The sequence below is a fragment of the Mercenaria mercenaria genome, unplaced genomic scaffold, assembly GCF_021730395.1.
Source record: "Mercenaria mercenaria strain notata unplaced genomic scaffold, MADL_Memer_1 contig_2823, whole genome shotgun sequence".
NCBI lineage: Eukaryota > Metazoa > Mollusca > Bivalvia > Venerida > Veneridae > Mercenaria > Mercenaria mercenaria.
The window spans coordinates 15,829-32,972 of record NW_026460906.1 but is presented as its reverse complement, the minus strand read 5'-3'; the positions used below and the strand labels follow the sequence as shown (position 1 = coordinate 32,972).

Below are 17,144 nucleotides of genomic sequence, written 5' to 3'. Positions count from 1 at the left end.
GTATATTCAGTTCAGTCATAATGAATGTCATTTTTTATTGTGAGCAATGTTTTGTGGGCTAATGATCTCAAAAACAAATGGGGTCATTACAGGTCATGGCAATCTAAATATATTAAATAATATCCTAAAAAAATCTAATATCTATAGTTTATGCAAACTAACCACACATTCCTAACCAGAATCCTAACAGATGTAATGTAAACACATTTCAATTTACTCAACAAACTTTACATATCTCTATCAAAGGTTATAATCTGACTGAACAGCTGATTATTTGTTTACATGTTATGTACGCAGATATGGATGACGTCATACGCATCATTCCGTTGTTACAATTTAATATTAAGAAAACGCATTATTCCGATAATCGTGGTAATCCTACATCACAACCAAATTATAAAATTCTTGTACCTAAGCCAAATGTACCACATGAAAGGCGAAAATTGTAAAAATAAAAGTGTAAACAAAAGGATCGTGTGAACTAGGTCACAGCCATCCGAAAGCGAAAGTTGAAGATGGTCGAAACTTACGGTGTGTTACGAAGATGGTCGAAACGTGTCACGTGACCCAAGTTTTTTTTATTTTTTAAAAAAAAGATAAATTATATATACATAAATATAATATTTGATCATTTAAATAAAGTATTAGTGTATCACACATCTACGAATAAAAAAATATGTACAGTATCGAAAACCTGTCACGTGACTTGCTCCATGTCCCACACGCGAAAATTTTTTAGCATACCAATAAACCCACCGCCTCCTGGCGGCGGGTAATGAAATACCACCTAGCAGCTTGTCGTGGTCGATAGTGTCAAATGCCGCACTTAAATTGCAATAAAAGCCGTGACGTCCTGTCTCTCAATACCAATTACAATATCACTAAGTAACCGAAGCAGCGCTGATTCACAGGAGTGGTGTTTTATATATGCAGATTGATTCTTAGGCAAAAAATATTTTGATTTAAATGTTTGTTTAATCTGTAAAGATCAGCTTTCTCAATAAGTTTTGACAGAAAAAAAGTTACTCACAAGAAGATGGTTGGAAAACTGTAGTTCAAGAACTGTTTTTAGCAGAGGTCTAACAACAGCTAGGAAATTTGTCAGGAAAAATGCCATCCATAAGTTGTGTAGGGGTGTCTGTCCAGTGGGGCCGGGGGTTTCTTTTGAGATGGCTTGTCCAGGGGGTATTTTCCAGAAAAAAATATGCCTTCCATAGGTTGTCCAAGGGTGTCTGTGCACGAAGGGATAGGCGTCTTTAGAGTGTGTTTTTTCTTTTTAGACATATGACTTCTGTTGGTTTTCCAGTGGGTACATTGTGTCAAATTACTTTGTCAAGGAGGTGTTTTCCCTACTTATACCTGTTCAAGGGGGTGTTTTAGGGTGTGTCCAAGACAGGTACTTGGTGGTTGAAATGTCCTCCATAGGGTGGGGGTACGGATATTTTCTGAAATAGCCCTTTTATATCATTTTGTCGTAAAGTCCAATCATATGCTAAGTTTTAATATTTAAATTGCAACATGAATATTGTAAATTCATCTCTTACTTTTAGAAAATTAACGCTGAATGTTTGATAAAACTGATTAAAATCATAGTCCCTGTAGACAGAAACACGGAATTTGAACAAAGAATTTCATCAAAAGTATTATCAACAACTTGCCACAGAAATATGAAAAATACAACAATTTTGGTGTTAAAAGCCCTAACCTTCAGATTTGGCTAAATATAATCTTTCTTTCAAATTGAAGTTTGGCCATATTATGAACATTAGAATATGAGTTTATGTTTCTAAAAGATTTCAGAAATACCAAATCAAGTAAAAAAGATGACCTCATCGGGAATCAAAACCCGGACTGTCGCGGCAATAAAGACATTCTCCCGTCGTCGTAACCAATAGCGCTATAGCGAAATTAGTAAAATATGATTTCAAAATATAGATATTTATATCGAGACAGTATGTCTGGAGTTAAGCGTTACAAACAGTTTTCGATTTGCATCGTAAATAGTAGTAAAAACAGCAAATTATCATGCGTTTCCGTAACGTAAAGTTTGTCAGTAATTAAGTTTTAAAGCCTTCTTAAGTAATACATGTATAGCATTTATTTTTAGATATCTAAAATTTTGTTTTTGTTCTTGAACGATCTGGAGGCCAGTATGGCACGCAAATTGCACAATAAATCCAAAAACCTATGTTCTTAGGCGAGAACGTAGGTTCTCATCAAGAACCTAAGTTCTCACTCCAGACCACAAGTTTTTCAGAGAACCTAGGTTCTGACTTGAAAAATGTACAACTTCTCTGAGAACGTAAGTTCTGGGTCGAGAACTTATGTTTTTGTGTCAGGACACAGGTTATTTCTTTCCAAAAAGCAAATCAGTCCAACATGACATCCATCTTAGGTTTTTTCTTTTCGGATGATAAATTTCCAGCTCACGGGTTTTCATTGGCTAATCGTTAAGTCTGCTATTACACTCCAATATAGTCGCCATTTTCAATCGTACGAAACGTAAACAAAGGCATTGTATACTGATTATCAGAATATATATTAAATATGTGTTTTTAGAAATGGAAGAAATGAGCCAACTGTGTCTTACGCATGGCAGTTTCTGGTTTCGGTTCGAAACATGTTGTTGGATTTGGCAAATAAAGCTGAAATTCCAGTAACGTCCGGCAATTCTAGAAATGTACCGGACTGTTTTTGAATCGAACAAGGGATATTTAAGTTGTAACTTTCAAAGTTGGGAGGAAACAAATAGAAATATTTGATGTTAAAAATCGAGAGGCCAGAATCAGATAGAAGAATAAAATATTGAACTGGACCACATATTACTGTTGGATCAAAATGAAACGAAATGAAACTTCAATTCACAATATATATAATGCTAGGCACCTCTGCATATGGTGGTACATATGGTTCGTTTGACATTTTACATTTTACTAAATTCATATGTCAATTATGCATTTCGACCGATGTTTCATTTTCTTGAAGCAAATGTATGGATATATTGTGGAATGAAAGTCTAGAAACTGTAACAAAATTATTCTGATTAGCTGAATTTTATATGAAGCAAAGAACAATTTCTTTTATTGGTATATAGCCTACAAAGAAAAGGAAGACTACCTAAAAAGATGAAACACTGATGAAACGTTATAAAGCATACACAGAAATATCCGAAATTATTGCTGTTCGTTGGATACCTCATAGATGTTTTTTTTTAATTAAATAAGTTACAAACCCTTTGTTTAATCAAAACAATAAATTTAATATTCATAATGCTTTTAAATGCTTTCAACGGTTCAGGTTTTCATGCTTATAATTATCGATTAAATGTGTTTAGAGCATAAGTATGCATTTGTAATAAAGAATTCTTCGAATGTGCATTTATAGATATATATAGAATATTTGCTTTATCGGTGGTCACATTAAAGTCTATAAAATATGAATCCTTGCTGCTAAAGTAACGAAATTAGTGATATTTATCAATGTATCATAATATGCTAATTAAGCCGCTAAAAGAGGTTGCGTTAATAACCACATGTAATCGCTAATCAGCTTAAATCATTACCATGCCATTGAAATGATTCGGTGACAACTGACGAAAAAGTTATTAAGTTTAAATCTAACATTATGGTTCATTTATGTATTAAAATCTTGAAAGCAGATCCCTTGGAAGCACCGAAAACAAGGCAAACAGTGAAAATTGCAGACTCGGTTTGACTGAGTCTGTTCATGAGCAGTAATGGAAAATGCAACAATGCCCACGCCCCCTAGCACCGGCTTAAGCAGTATTCAATCTTCAAATCTAAATGAGTTGAAATCAATGATCCCGAAGGACCAGAAAATATAACAACACTAAGATGAAGTCGGGGCGACTTTTTACGGCCGCCACACAGCGCTTAACACCCGCTGTTGTGAAGTAAATAAAATCTGGAAAGTAGATCCCTCGGAAGCACCGAAAACAAGGCAAACAGTGAAAACCCGTTTTAACGATTTTTTAAAATGAAATTACTACTTATGACTTAAGGATGTATGACCGAATTTTTTCTAATGTTAAGAATTTTTTCATACTGTGTGAGCTTGAAGAACATTAGTTTTCAAGACAAACAAGAGAAGAAAAAACATAGGTCACCGAACTCGTTTTAATTTTATAGGGCATTTTCTACACCCACTGTTTAAGCATTTCTGAAATTTTGTAAAATTGAAAAAAATGGTTGTTCTTTATAAAACATATAATATCCCATTTAATGTTATAGGGATTTCATGTCTTACAGGTTAATATGAATACAAGGTGATGTCAGTATTATATAAGCATAAATGTCGCTAACCAATCTCTTTAATTTTTACATGTGGACATAATTACCCCACCCACTTCATTTTCAATGGAAAAAATGTATTTAGATCTACAAAAAAAATTCTGACGGTAAGATTTTAAAAATATTTTGCAGCTTTAATGACGCACAAAAATGCTTTAAAATGGAAAGAAAAAAGTAGTGGTCACCGTGCATCTAAGAAATTTATTAAGAAAAAAAAAAAACAGTCAAAAACTGGTGAATTTTGATATTTTGTGTTCTTCTTTGTTTAATTTATATTTTTCAGATAAAATAAAGTGATATCTTGAAATTGTTTATTACAGTTATAGCTTATCATTATATGTATCAGTCAGGAAAATATCAAAACGAAACCTGATCTACTTTCATAGATATTTGAAATTACCTACCCCTACCCCGCTGTAAAACTTACGTCCGTTTTAGGCAAATGCCATCCATAAATAAGGGTGAAAAATTTTTTTTTCGCAAAAAGCACAATCTATTTGCTTAAATGGTACTTTATTAGCCATATTTTAATGATTTAGCATTAATTTTCGGCAAAACTTTTGTTGGAAAGCAATATTTGAAGAAACATTTTTCAAAATGGCGGATATCCTGAAAAAAACGCTCGTACATCCTTAAGAGATGGAAATAATGTATAATATTTCAGTAAAAAATGCAATATTTTGCCTTAATGTATTGCAATGTTTTTTTTTTTCAAAATAAAATTTCAGCTGTATTTTCAAGTATTATAAAATTGAATAGAGCTCGTTGATAGCTTGAGGCCGTCTTAAAAAAACACGTGCTTGTAAAAACAATAGTAAGACAATAACAAAAGAATATTGTACTAGAACACGTTATAATTGATGGATTACTTTCAGAGTTGTGCATTAGTTTTATACAAAATGTTTTTCATGAAAGAGTCTCACCAATACTTTATGAGTGAACATATGTATTTGTTAAATATTAGCTGAAAATCTGCGTCTCAGTATGTTGGCCTTTGCACTAAAGGTATGTAGACACTAAATATGAAAATGGCGCGTCGCATAATGGCATATATTCAAATAGTTCTCATGAAATTTTGCATTCCTCTTACTGAATTCATATTACAAGTTTTGTTGACATTTTGGTAGGATTATCATCAATCACTGATGAAAGAATTCCGAATTAACTTGGAAATCTGGATTTGAAGGTTCCAGTTAAGGTCAAGCACTGAGATCCGTTGCATGTTCTTTTGTGGGAGTGTGGCGGGAAAAGTTGTGTCGACAATACCAAGTGCACGACCCGGGAATTAAAGGACATCATTCATGAAGTTTATTCTTCATTTTTCGTTACAGGCGATTAAACAATGGTAACTGCTTTTTCCGGAGCATTAGCGCATTTTATATCATATTAATCGACAATATTTGGTCAAAAACGCGATGAAAATCTTAAAAAGTCACACAATGTTCCATAGGAATAAGAATTTTTACGTTGACTCTAAGCTTAAAAATCGATTTAAATCCAAGGATAATTTTATCAGCGTGGGCTGCACATATCTAATAGAGTTTGTTCATCTCTAGGTGCCGATTCTATGCATTTGTTTACATTTAAACTGCCTTTTGATAAATTAATATATCAGCAATACAGTTGTCCGCTGATATAAACATTCAGTTACAAGGACATTTGGCGCTGTAAAAACCTAATTCCGTGTCAAACGTAAACGTATTACATTTACTAAATTAATCGCCCTAAATATAAAGAAGGCGTAATATGTGAGAATTTCACAAAATATTTTGACTCTTGATAACATACTTGTATTTAAATAATAGCAAAAGTTGATCTTTACCCGATGACAATTATTTGAAAGGTCTAGTGCACACTTTGTACTCAAATAGCGTCTAAATATTATGTTTTAGCCTAGCCCTAAGTAGTTGTGACGTTGACGTTTTCCCATAAAATTGAATTAGATGTAGATCACGTTATCACACATTATTTCAAAATAAGTAAAATACATTTACATGTAAGAATTTTAACGTCCAAATGTTATGATTTATTCAACAAGAGTAATTTTTAAAAGAACAAATTAGAAACGGGAACATATAATTAAGAAATTGGGCCATGGAATAGTTAATGACTGGCATTCTCAGTATAATTTACATTTAATTTATAAGTTCCATACAAACAAATGAGAAAATTGGACTTGGAAATTAGAAATTGGGACAAAGATTGGTGGCGGACATTCCCTTCCATACAGGATATATTCGGGAAGGAAACCATTTTAGTGATAGCTCTTGGATTTTACTTTTGTTTACTTCTCGATAGATATTGTTTCCTAGTCCCCCACATTATATGCCAGACAAAACCTCCCTTCTAAAATGTGTACTTGTTAAATTTTATCTTTGACGACTAGCTTCGTTGCCTGCTTGCACTTTTCACTACATATACTATTATCTGTATATGATTACAGACTGAATCAGGATTGTTTATATCCTTAAAGTTAAGGTCAGTTTAATACATTCCTTTTATCGGTATTCAGATTTCCGGGAATTAGAGAAGGTATTTGGAAAAAACAGATTGGAAGGAGCCTCACTGAAGCTATACCCTGTTCCAGTATCTAACTGTATAATAGTGGCTAATCTAGCATCGGAAGTAACGAAAGACACTATCGTGTACTACTTTGAAAATACTCGAAAAAGTGGTGGTGGACAAGTTGAGAAGGTAGTGATGAATGAAAGTCATACCTGCCTCGTATACTTTGCAGATTTTAAATGTGAGTATTTGCGTTCCACTTACTTAACAAACTTTAATTCCAAAGTACGGGTAAAGCATACGATTGTTTAAAGGTGCAGGAACTAATACGAAAATGGAAATGTATGTGCAGTGGTCTAATGAAGACAAGCGCAAATCTGTCGTCAGAAACGGAAGTGAATATGTTTTCAAACTTAACAAGACACAAAGAGTTGTCCATTTTCGTTCTTCCTTATATTTGTCAGATCTTACAGAATGATACTCGCATGATGAGAGAAAATATATAACATATATTGTTTAAAATTACGTCATTGTTTTTCAGTAATTGATACAGTTTTAGAGAGGAAACACAAATTATGTGGAAAACATCTTAATGTGAAACGGTATCAGGATTGCCTTGGCAGATCAGAAGGAGAAATAGCTGAAAGAATGTTACGTAAACCAGAAGAGTTAGTGCTAAAGGGTGTTGACCCTCAAAAATTAAAATTCATGAAACATTCAAACGTGAATCGCTCAGCTTTAGAAGAACAGCTGAACACTAAGATATGTTGGCCTGATGAAACTGGACATGTTGTATTGACATGTACATTAACAAGAGAAGTGAAGGACTGTTTAAGATTGGTAAAGCAATGGAAGGAGACAGCAGAGCAGAACTTTAGAGACTTCATGAATGACATTATCGTTAACAAAGTGCAAGTGCTGCATGATATTTGGTCTAAAGTAATGGAAGAACTAAAAAGTGTCACAATAGAAAATCCAGAAGCTGTTGCTATATTTGCAGATAAAAATGAGGGCACTATAATAGCTGTAGGGAACAAACTTGTTACTGAATGTCTTTCAAAGAAGATTGATGACATCATAAAAAAGGTTATGGCAGAAGAAGAGAAGGAACGTGAAAAAATTAAAGAAGATGTCACGTGGATGAAATTTATTGAAACGAAAATGCTTTTAGCTGATAATTTTCCCACAAAAATGGAGAAACTTTTCCCTGATCTAAAGGTGAAAATAAACCAACGCAAAAACGAGATTGTTTTTGAAGGACCATTAAACCAGGTACGTGATGCAAAGTTGAAGATGTATGAAATTAAAAGCAGATTTGCAACAGCCAGTATTGACAAAATATCCGATCTAGCTGCCAGATTGTTTCTTTTGAAGCAAACGAAAGATCATATAGTGAAAAAATTAAATGCTAGTCATCTCGATGCGGTATGGGATATCATAGACGGGGGTTTGGTTGTATACAGCACATCTGATGAACAAATTCAAGATTGTTTGAGTGTAATACGTGGGTCAGTCATTGAAAACACTATTTCTCTTACAAGCGCTTCCAAAACATTGGTGGGCTCAGAAAGTTGGCAAACTAAAGTTGATGAATTACATGCCCACCATACAGGAAAAAGCTGGATGAAAGTATCAGAGGGTGGTAGTAAAGTTCAGATTTGTGCTACTGATGATATATCAAATGAAATAGTAGATAGTGTGAAAAAATTCCTTGGTTTGAACAATGTGACAGAAGTAAAAGTTACATGTACTAAGAATATCCATCGTCTGATTGAAAGGCATCATAAAAACGAACTTCAAAATATTGCAAAACGTTTACAGCGCAGTCGTGTACAGATAGTGTCAATACCGGGATGTGGAGGATTTGAAGTCCATGGAACAGAAGATGGTATCCAAGAAGCAAGATCAAATCTGTTGGCATTATTGAAAAGAGTCCAACAGCGTGAATATATCTTGAGCAAACCGGGCTTAGCTCAACACATGAAAACCGCGAAAGGAAAAGATAACCTTAACACAGTAGAAAGTACACTGGCATGTGTGGTGTCGGTGAAGGGTGATGATAATGCTGAGGAAGTTTGTGACGATCCCTATGATACAATTAAAGCAGATAGTGAAGTGAATGAAAATATTGGACTTAAAGGTCTAAAAATCATAGGTTATTGTAAGGCATATGATTGCAGGAATATATATACAGCAGAGGGGGACATGACAGAACTGACTGTTGATATGATTGTAAACTCAGTCGATGACAAACTCAATTTAACTGGAAGACTTGGTAAAGCTCTCGTACAGAAAGGTATATTAGATACTTTTAACTTTCTCACCCATTATATCTTATTAAAACTGTGCGCTGTTGCACACCTATGAATAAGATTAGTACTTGAAATAACATTTTGATAGTGAGAAGCTTGATAGAGCTTTTTCCAAACTTTGCTATTTGTGACGTTATACAGAAATATTTTAAATTGTAAGAAAAATGCTACTCGAAGAATAACTTAAAATGTCTTTTTGAGGGATTAAATGTTACACTGTCACTATAGGTCATAATACATTATGACGACATTCCAACTTTTGATTATATACGAAAATCTCATATGCCCCTCTGCGCAAATGGTGGCGTCGGGATAAATTATTGATTTTCTGTAATTCAGCTTGATAATATTCTGACATAAATGACTCTCTACCGCAAGTAAGGTTTCGCACCCACAGCGACGAGGGGCCTGTGACTCAAAACAACGACCTTGACGACAAGGTGGCGAAGCACAACCCTTGATATCAATAAGTAACGTTTTCTTTAACTGCAGAATAATCTTTATCGGCAATGTAGCGAATGCAGTTGAACTAAGATAAAAATCTTCAACTTTAATCTTTAACTGCATCAAAGTACACAGTCGGTTAAAAATATTTAAAATTTCATTTTCAGAAAAAGAGCTGAAAAAAATAATCACGTGTAAAATATTTAGAAAAAAATGGAGACAACTCCGCTAAGACTTTATTGTAGGCTTCGGCAATTTTGACCTAGTATCTTATTCAAACCCTTACCTATAAGCTTTAGAAAAGCATACGCAATTACTATGTAAAGATAGAATCAGTTATGTCCAAGGGAAAGTGTGACATTTCTTGTGGTAAAATGTGCAGACGGACGATTTTTTAAAACTAAGTCTTATAAAGACGCAGAATGTCACAATGTAAAATATGTTGAAAAACCTTTCGCTGGAAGGAGAACAGTCTGTGCTATTAAAATAATATGTGACAAAGTATGGAAAAATATCTAGAAATATGAGAAAACCAAAGAAATCAATTTCAGGACTGTTAGATGCATGACTGCGTTACGCAATTTACAGAGATAGCTAAATTTCCATCGCACTGATATAACATAGTCAGGATAAGGATTGGCAAATGTCATTCACGCTATAATTTTAAAATCTATAAACAAATTGATGCCTTTTTTTTAAAACAGCTCCATGTAGCGTTCTTACATAACTCATTCTCGCATACCACAGGTTTATCATGGTTTCCTAGATGTCTGGAAAAGTTTGCTGATATTGTATGTTTGATTATTTTACAAGTAAAACGGTTCAGTCAATCAGCGACGCTACAACTGTTCGAGAACCAATCAAAATCGGTCTTGAAAGCGAGACCGCGTCGTTTTCTCCTGTATAAAAATTCCAGCCATACTTCCCATGGACTCAGGGTGGAATCAGGGTTAAAGGACACAAAGATTCAAAATTGTGGCCTGAATTGTCATGGATCCTGACTCTGCTGAAAGTCCGCATGGAAAATAAAATGAGAACTTGTCTACCCTGACTCAAGTTGAACAAAGACAATATTTAGGGTGGAATGTAGAAAATATGCACTTTGGTTATTTTGTGAGGCAGAATATTTTCACTTCAGAAAATTTTCTATCCTCACTTTTATAACTTAGATTTTTTTTTCACATGTGATTTTAAAACTAAGTTACTTTCAAGACCCTGCTTTTTGTACTTATTTGTAATAAATCACATGCGTATGAAGAATACTCTCGAGATGACCGCAAACAGACAAAACTGGCCCTTTCAAAAAGTCATGTTATGCATATTCTGACATTCTCATTCTGTCAAAGTGTACATGTACCTACTATTCCATATTCACTCTATTCAGTTATGCCATTCATTGAAGATCTTTCACTCACAAACTCACCAATATTCACCATCAAGCAGAGGAACTATTTTTACATAACCACTTCCTTATTGTGCCTGCAAGCATCAGGCAAGATGCAAAGAAATAGATCTTGCCCATTCTCCTGATTAAAAAAGAAAGAAATGTATATAAAAAGGATGTTTTCACAATAGCTCTTCAACTAAAACATTCGACAACCTTCTTTAGCTGTCGAAAATAGTGTAGGTGGGGAATCATTATCTGTGTAGTAATACCAAAATTTGACATCTGGCACTGACGTGTCACTCAAGGAAAAAATGGAAACACATTATGCGAGGTAAGAATATTATACTTTTTTTAATTATTGCTGTCTAGCCCTTTAACAACGTCTTACTTACTTACTCTAAACAAATACCTGAATTTGAAACAACAGTTACAAAGTAACAGCTTGAATAAAAACAACAAATCTCCTTTTTGTGTCAGAGGAAGTTCGGCAGTTTGATAAATCTCAGATATATTGTCTGGAACATGGCTCAATCATGTTTAAAACATTGCTGGTAAAACTGTATTATTTTGTAATAATTAACATTATTATTCATCACCTAAGATATAATGTGTACTTTAAACTGTTTATACCAGGAACCTTCTGCGAAAAAAGTGCAACTTTATGACATGATCTGTCTGACTGTATAAACCTGAGCAACATACAGCTTATTACCCCAGAAAAGAAACATATCAAGATAATTCTGCATCAGGTAAATATGTGTGATTTTATGAAAGCTTAAAGTATAAATAATTCTTAATTTTACCTATCTTTATTAAAGAAACACACCAATTAATAGGATTTGTTTTGAAATATCATATAAAAAATGTTAATTATAAATGTGTGATTAAAAACCTGACTGCCATTATTATCTTTCGCCGAGGGTGGAGGGATATCATTTTGTCGTTGTCGTCTGTTCTTCAGATTAATTGAAAATGCTTATAGTTCAAGAAGTGTTTTAGCTAGAATCGCCAAACCGCAGGTCATTATAAATTAGCATATGAGCTCTGCTGAATATAGTATTATATCCCCCTTTACCCAGTTGAATGTTTCCCCATGATTTGCTAAAAATATTGAAAATGCTTGTAATTCAAAATAATTTAGCTAATCCCCAAACCTCATTTAATTATTAATTATCACATAAACATTCTCAATTTCAGTAGTATCCCCATTTACCCAGTATAAGAAGAGTTTCCCCTTGATTTGGTAAAAAAAATAGGGATTTTCCTGTATTTCCTGTATCTATTGTTGGATCTCTATGAAACTTTACACGAATGTAGATCACTACAGTACAGCATGCAACTTTCGACAAGATCACTTCAGTAACCAGAGTTATTGTTTTACAATCCATACATTTCCACATAACAAGTAATCCATTGATGGATATTCATGTCATTTGACACAAGTATAAATCACTTTAGAGCAGTGGTGCATACACATCTTTCATAAGGATCTCATCAGTTACTGCGGATTTTTGAAATGCATAAATTCCTACAAAACAATGTAAACCATTGATTTATGAAACTTAATACAAATATAGATCACATAAACATGACCTTTTCATCTTTTCCCGCAATGTCAAAGAAAGTTATTTCGGGCAACTTGCACTGGATTCCTATTCTCGTGTTTTCTTCGGCGGCTGTTCTAATTCTGTCTGTACTAAGAAGGACCTTGTCTCAACAAATGATTGTGTACCTTCAGACCTCAGAAATGTCATTTTCTTTTCTTCTGTCTGTTTGTTCTTATTCAGTACACGTGAAATTGTGTTCAAGTCTACTACACCACAATAGTCATGAAATGCTACAGACCTACACTCGTTACTCATCTCTGGCACAGAGAAGTTAGTTGGCTCATCGCGCTCTTCAAATGCCAACAACTCACTTTCGTCCATGTCCATGTAACATAATCTGTACTGTTTTTGCAGAGGTGTGGCGAAGAAAATCTCATCATCTTCAGTGGTTTCTTGGTGGGAAATTGACATCTGAAAATTATAAACAGATTGTTCTAATCATGGTAATTGTACATAAAAAGTATTTTTTGAGAACATTGATTAAATACAAATCGTTTTTTTTTTATCATACATTTAGAAGTGAGTGACTGCTACTGCCTCATAATTGACCGATTTCTTGCAAAACTGGTGAAAATGATTGGACATTCTGTCGGGCTATGTCTAAAAATCTGTCAAACTGAAAAAAATTCACCAGACTGGAAATGAACTTGAAATGCTGAACTGAAAATGTCCCGTGTAAACTACCAGTTTTTACACGTTGTTTTACAAGCTACGCACGAATCATCATTTATATTATGACAGGACCTCATTTTGAACTCGTTTTTGCTTTATATTTTGGCAGGCAAGTATTTTCATTATTTCCTGGATTCTGCATCGTTAATTGTTTTCATGACACCATTTTGTCCGAGATGTTGCGGTTCTCAGGATACAATGAATGCCAGTCAGTGGGACTGCATCTCGTTCAAGAAACGGCGGACCACATCAAAATTTTGAGGTCATGTCCGTCAGACCGACCACTTTCCGGATGTCTAATATAAAGAAAATGTTTAGTTTTGCAAATATGAAAATTCCATGGAACAGATTTGCATTCAAATATCTACTTGTTTGAGTAGTGTTGTCTTCAGAAGAAAAATTGTTTTGAAATAAATCAAGTTCTTTGAAAATATTATCAGGTGTTCGGAATGTGAAAATTTCAAGAAATCATCTATTCCTAAGTAATATTTTGGAAGGGACTGTATTAGAAACTTCCTCCTTATTAGATTATTAGACGTTAACTTTAAAATAAATTGAAACTATTTTTTTGACTGTTCAGGAAAATATATAACATTTTCACATGATTTTTTTTAAATTTATCATTAACTGCTTATGTTGCATATTAAAATATGCAAAAATAGGATATATGAGCTGCCCCAAGAGAAAAACAACATACATGTAGTGCATAAATTTGCGATCAGCATGGATCCTGACCAGCCAGTTCGCTAACGGTTTCTCTAGTCAAAATAATTCGATGTTCACATCGTTTTTTATTTATGACGTCAAAACTTTGAAGGATCAAAATAATGGAAGATAAATCACTGTACACAGTCATGTAAAGTTATTGGTTTTATATGGTGTGTAAACACAAGGTAAACTTAACGTTGATCGTGTACAGTACATACAAAGGTTTAAATCACCAGAAATTTCGTAATTTTGGATACTATTTGATAATTTTAACTTAGACTAATGAGGAATTGATTCCCCTTTCGACACATGTAATTTGTTTTAATTTATGGCAAATTCGTGAAATAATCGGCTTTTAAAACTATAGCATGTAAAGCTTCGGCAGCGATTGCGATGAAAATTTCATCTGAAGTTGCTTCAGCTATTTTGGTCTTTCGAGTGTTTGACGCGGGTGGGAATACTGCCCGTATGAAAAAAATATCTCAATATTTTGTAGGACCGGGTCAAATTAGTTGGCCTGACGGCTTCTCTAATCGAAATAGGCTTCGAAAGCATGGATGCGCAGACTGGTCTTGATCCATGCAGGTTCGCAAATTATTTTGGTTTTTCAATGTGTGGCTCATACAAGATGGCAACCAATTATTTTTTTCATGTCTGACTTAATGAAAATTCTATTATGGTAAAAGGCTGGGCATGCATTAAACTGTGGAGTGCCATGATTAAGCACAGTTATAAAGGGTATTTATGATATTCAATTAAAGTAATACGTTTCTTAAAGCTTGTTGACACACAAAGTAAAGGAACTTTCTATAATTAGTGTGATTATAAACAGAACCGTTTACTGCATTGCACACACATTCACTTACCGATGATAATGCAAATAATTTTCTTTTCGTTCACAGTGTATAGACTCTCTGTACGCCCAACCGGAAGTCGCCAAAAACTAGGCGTTCAGAAATCAAAACACAAAGTTTTGAGTCGCGGATGGCTTGGATTTTCATTGTTTATTTCGTTAATATCGTATAAAGTAAGTGTACTTTTAATCAACGTATTGTTTAAGAGCTACTGTTTACGTAGATACCAAACACGCCTATTAAAACTCTTAATATACTTCATTTCAAGTCAAATTACGTGTGGGTATTTGTTGTTTGTAATAAAACTATCAATTCTTTGAAATGCATATATCTTGAGCTTTTGCAAAGAATTAAAACCTTTGCTTCTGCGTAGATAAATATCTTACGCATCGATAAATACTAGCATGGCTCTATGGTAACGGATGCGTTTGTAGGAAAATGTGTTTTTCTGGACATATATGCCGATTACACTGTCCCACTAGTCGATACATTACTGGCCCACTAATCGCAATTTCTAAAATCCGGACTGAACGCTTAGTCGAAAAACTGTACGCCTATTCAGAACTTCTTTTCATTCATTTATTTCAATAATTTGACTTTGTGTTATGATAACCAACAGTTAAAAAGTAATAGTTATAATATCTTTCGTTTTCGTAACAGTCACGGACCATTTTATATGTTATTACTGCAGTTTCGAATCCACTTTTAGTAAAGGTTAGTGTTTATTAGTAAGTAATTATCAAATCAATTTAGTCTAGCGCGGCACTGCCGCGCGACTAATTCAATTTGGTAAATGCGTACTAATAAACTCAAACCTGCATAGTGTTTGAAATTATTTTTTGTAATAATGACTAGATTCTTTACACATAAATCACTAACGCATCATTCATATAATCGTTACGTGGCACAACTCAGTGTTTGATCCATTTCCGGCATCTCAGAGACTTGTTCGAACTTTACCTCGGGAACTTTATCATCATTCACAGAAGAAACAGCTGCCGTCGGCGCGGTTATTGGTAATTTCTGTTTATTTTAACATCCGGCTCCAAGTCACAATTGATATCAGTCAAAATCAAGCAGATTGAAGCTAATATCCAGTTTTTTTGTTGTTTTTTTTTTTGCATTAATAATTATTGCAGTAATCGCTACAAATCAAAATGAAAATGACCTGGCTCCTAACGTTTACATCAGTTGTTCTACACGTATAACTAACCACCGTCTTGGAAGATATATGAGCGGACTCGTTTTGGACACTTTGGTGGTACAAAGTTTTCATATAGACAGCGCGTTTGTCTGTTGGCGGAGCTTAAACTAAAAAAAAAAAATAAAATTCAAGAACAACACAGAGTGACATTCACCTTGGGTATAATGGGAAGTCCCTGCATAAAAAGGCTTTGTTTGCACAATGTTTATGTGAAGTTACAGTAAGGTATAAGCAAAAGTAAAACAAGAAAAAGATGTGACAGAAAAAAGGTTGCCGAAAAACTTAACTTCAACCGAAACCGGGGCGAGTAGAATAGCACCGCTATTCCCCGAATAGTCGAGCTGAAAATACAAAGGAAAATAAAACAGTGTCCTGTCAAGCTGAGCGGAATAAATATATATTTTTCTCGTATGTTAACGGAAACAGGTACACAGATTATATTTCTTGTCCAAGACAAGGACATCGTTGGTGAAACAGACCAATAAATACTGTTTCACTGTCGCAAGTAAAATACAAAACAAAACTTATATTTATAAATTCAATAAGTACAGTGTATAGAGCCTACAAGCCGAAACACGTCGTCATTTCTTTATTGAATAGGCGTACAGTGTCTTGGCGAATAGTGGGACAGTTTTATAGAAAGTTTTGCGACTAGGCGGTCAGTGCATAATTCAGATGCATGTTGAATTAAACAATATTTAAACTATTCAGGATTGTAAATTCATATTTGTAGGTATAAACTCACTTGCATGGTTTTATAATTTAACATTCGGAAGCGGTTCTGACATGTATTTCACTCGCAGTTCCTAAATAATGGGCATTTTTAGCCTGAATGTATCGTCTTTTGCTTTGACCTGCTGGGTTTTGGGTAAAATACGTTTTAATTTCATGTGTTAATGTCTATTTAACGGCAGTTTGTTGCAGAGACATTTATCATACATTGAAAAATATATACAACAAGAATATTTATTTCAAAGAGCCAAAGAAAAACATAAAAATACTCACTACCGACAGCTTCCAAAAATTTGAAAAACGAAAGTGAACGCCTAGTTATTGGCGACTTCCGTTTGGGCGTACAGAGAGTCTATACACTGTGTCGTTGGACACTCAAAGACTGAAGGAACATTGTGTTTTTCCGACA

The 17,144-nt window shown here is 34.0% G+C and overlaps 1 protein-coding gene across 6 annotated transcripts in view; it reads left to right on the top strand.

The window, feature by feature from the left end:
• LOC128552464 (uncharacterized) overlaps positions 1 to 17,144 on the top strand; it is a 69,898-nt gene that overhangs the window by 44,275 nt on the left and 8,479 nt on the right. The window contains exons 13-17 of one of the 6 annotated variants that reach the window (XR_008369085.1): positions 6,823 to 7,056; positions 7,357 to 9,111; positions 11,592 to 11,707; positions 12,920 to 13,008; positions 14,848 to 14,972. Coding sequence is in view for 1 of the 6 variants with exons in the window: in XM_053533503.1 (XP_053389478.1) it covers positions 6,823 to 7,056; positions 7,357 to 9,111 (1,989 nt within the window). In the remaining 5 variants the exon portion in view is untranslated. Of the gene's footprint in view, positions 1 to 6,822; positions 7,057 to 7,356; positions 11,708 to 12,919; positions 13,009 to 14,847; positions 14,973 to 17,144 lie in introns of all 6 variants that reach the window. The other 5 variants (XR_008369082.1, XR_008369083.1, XR_008369086.1 and 2 more) reach the window with 5 other exon arrangements.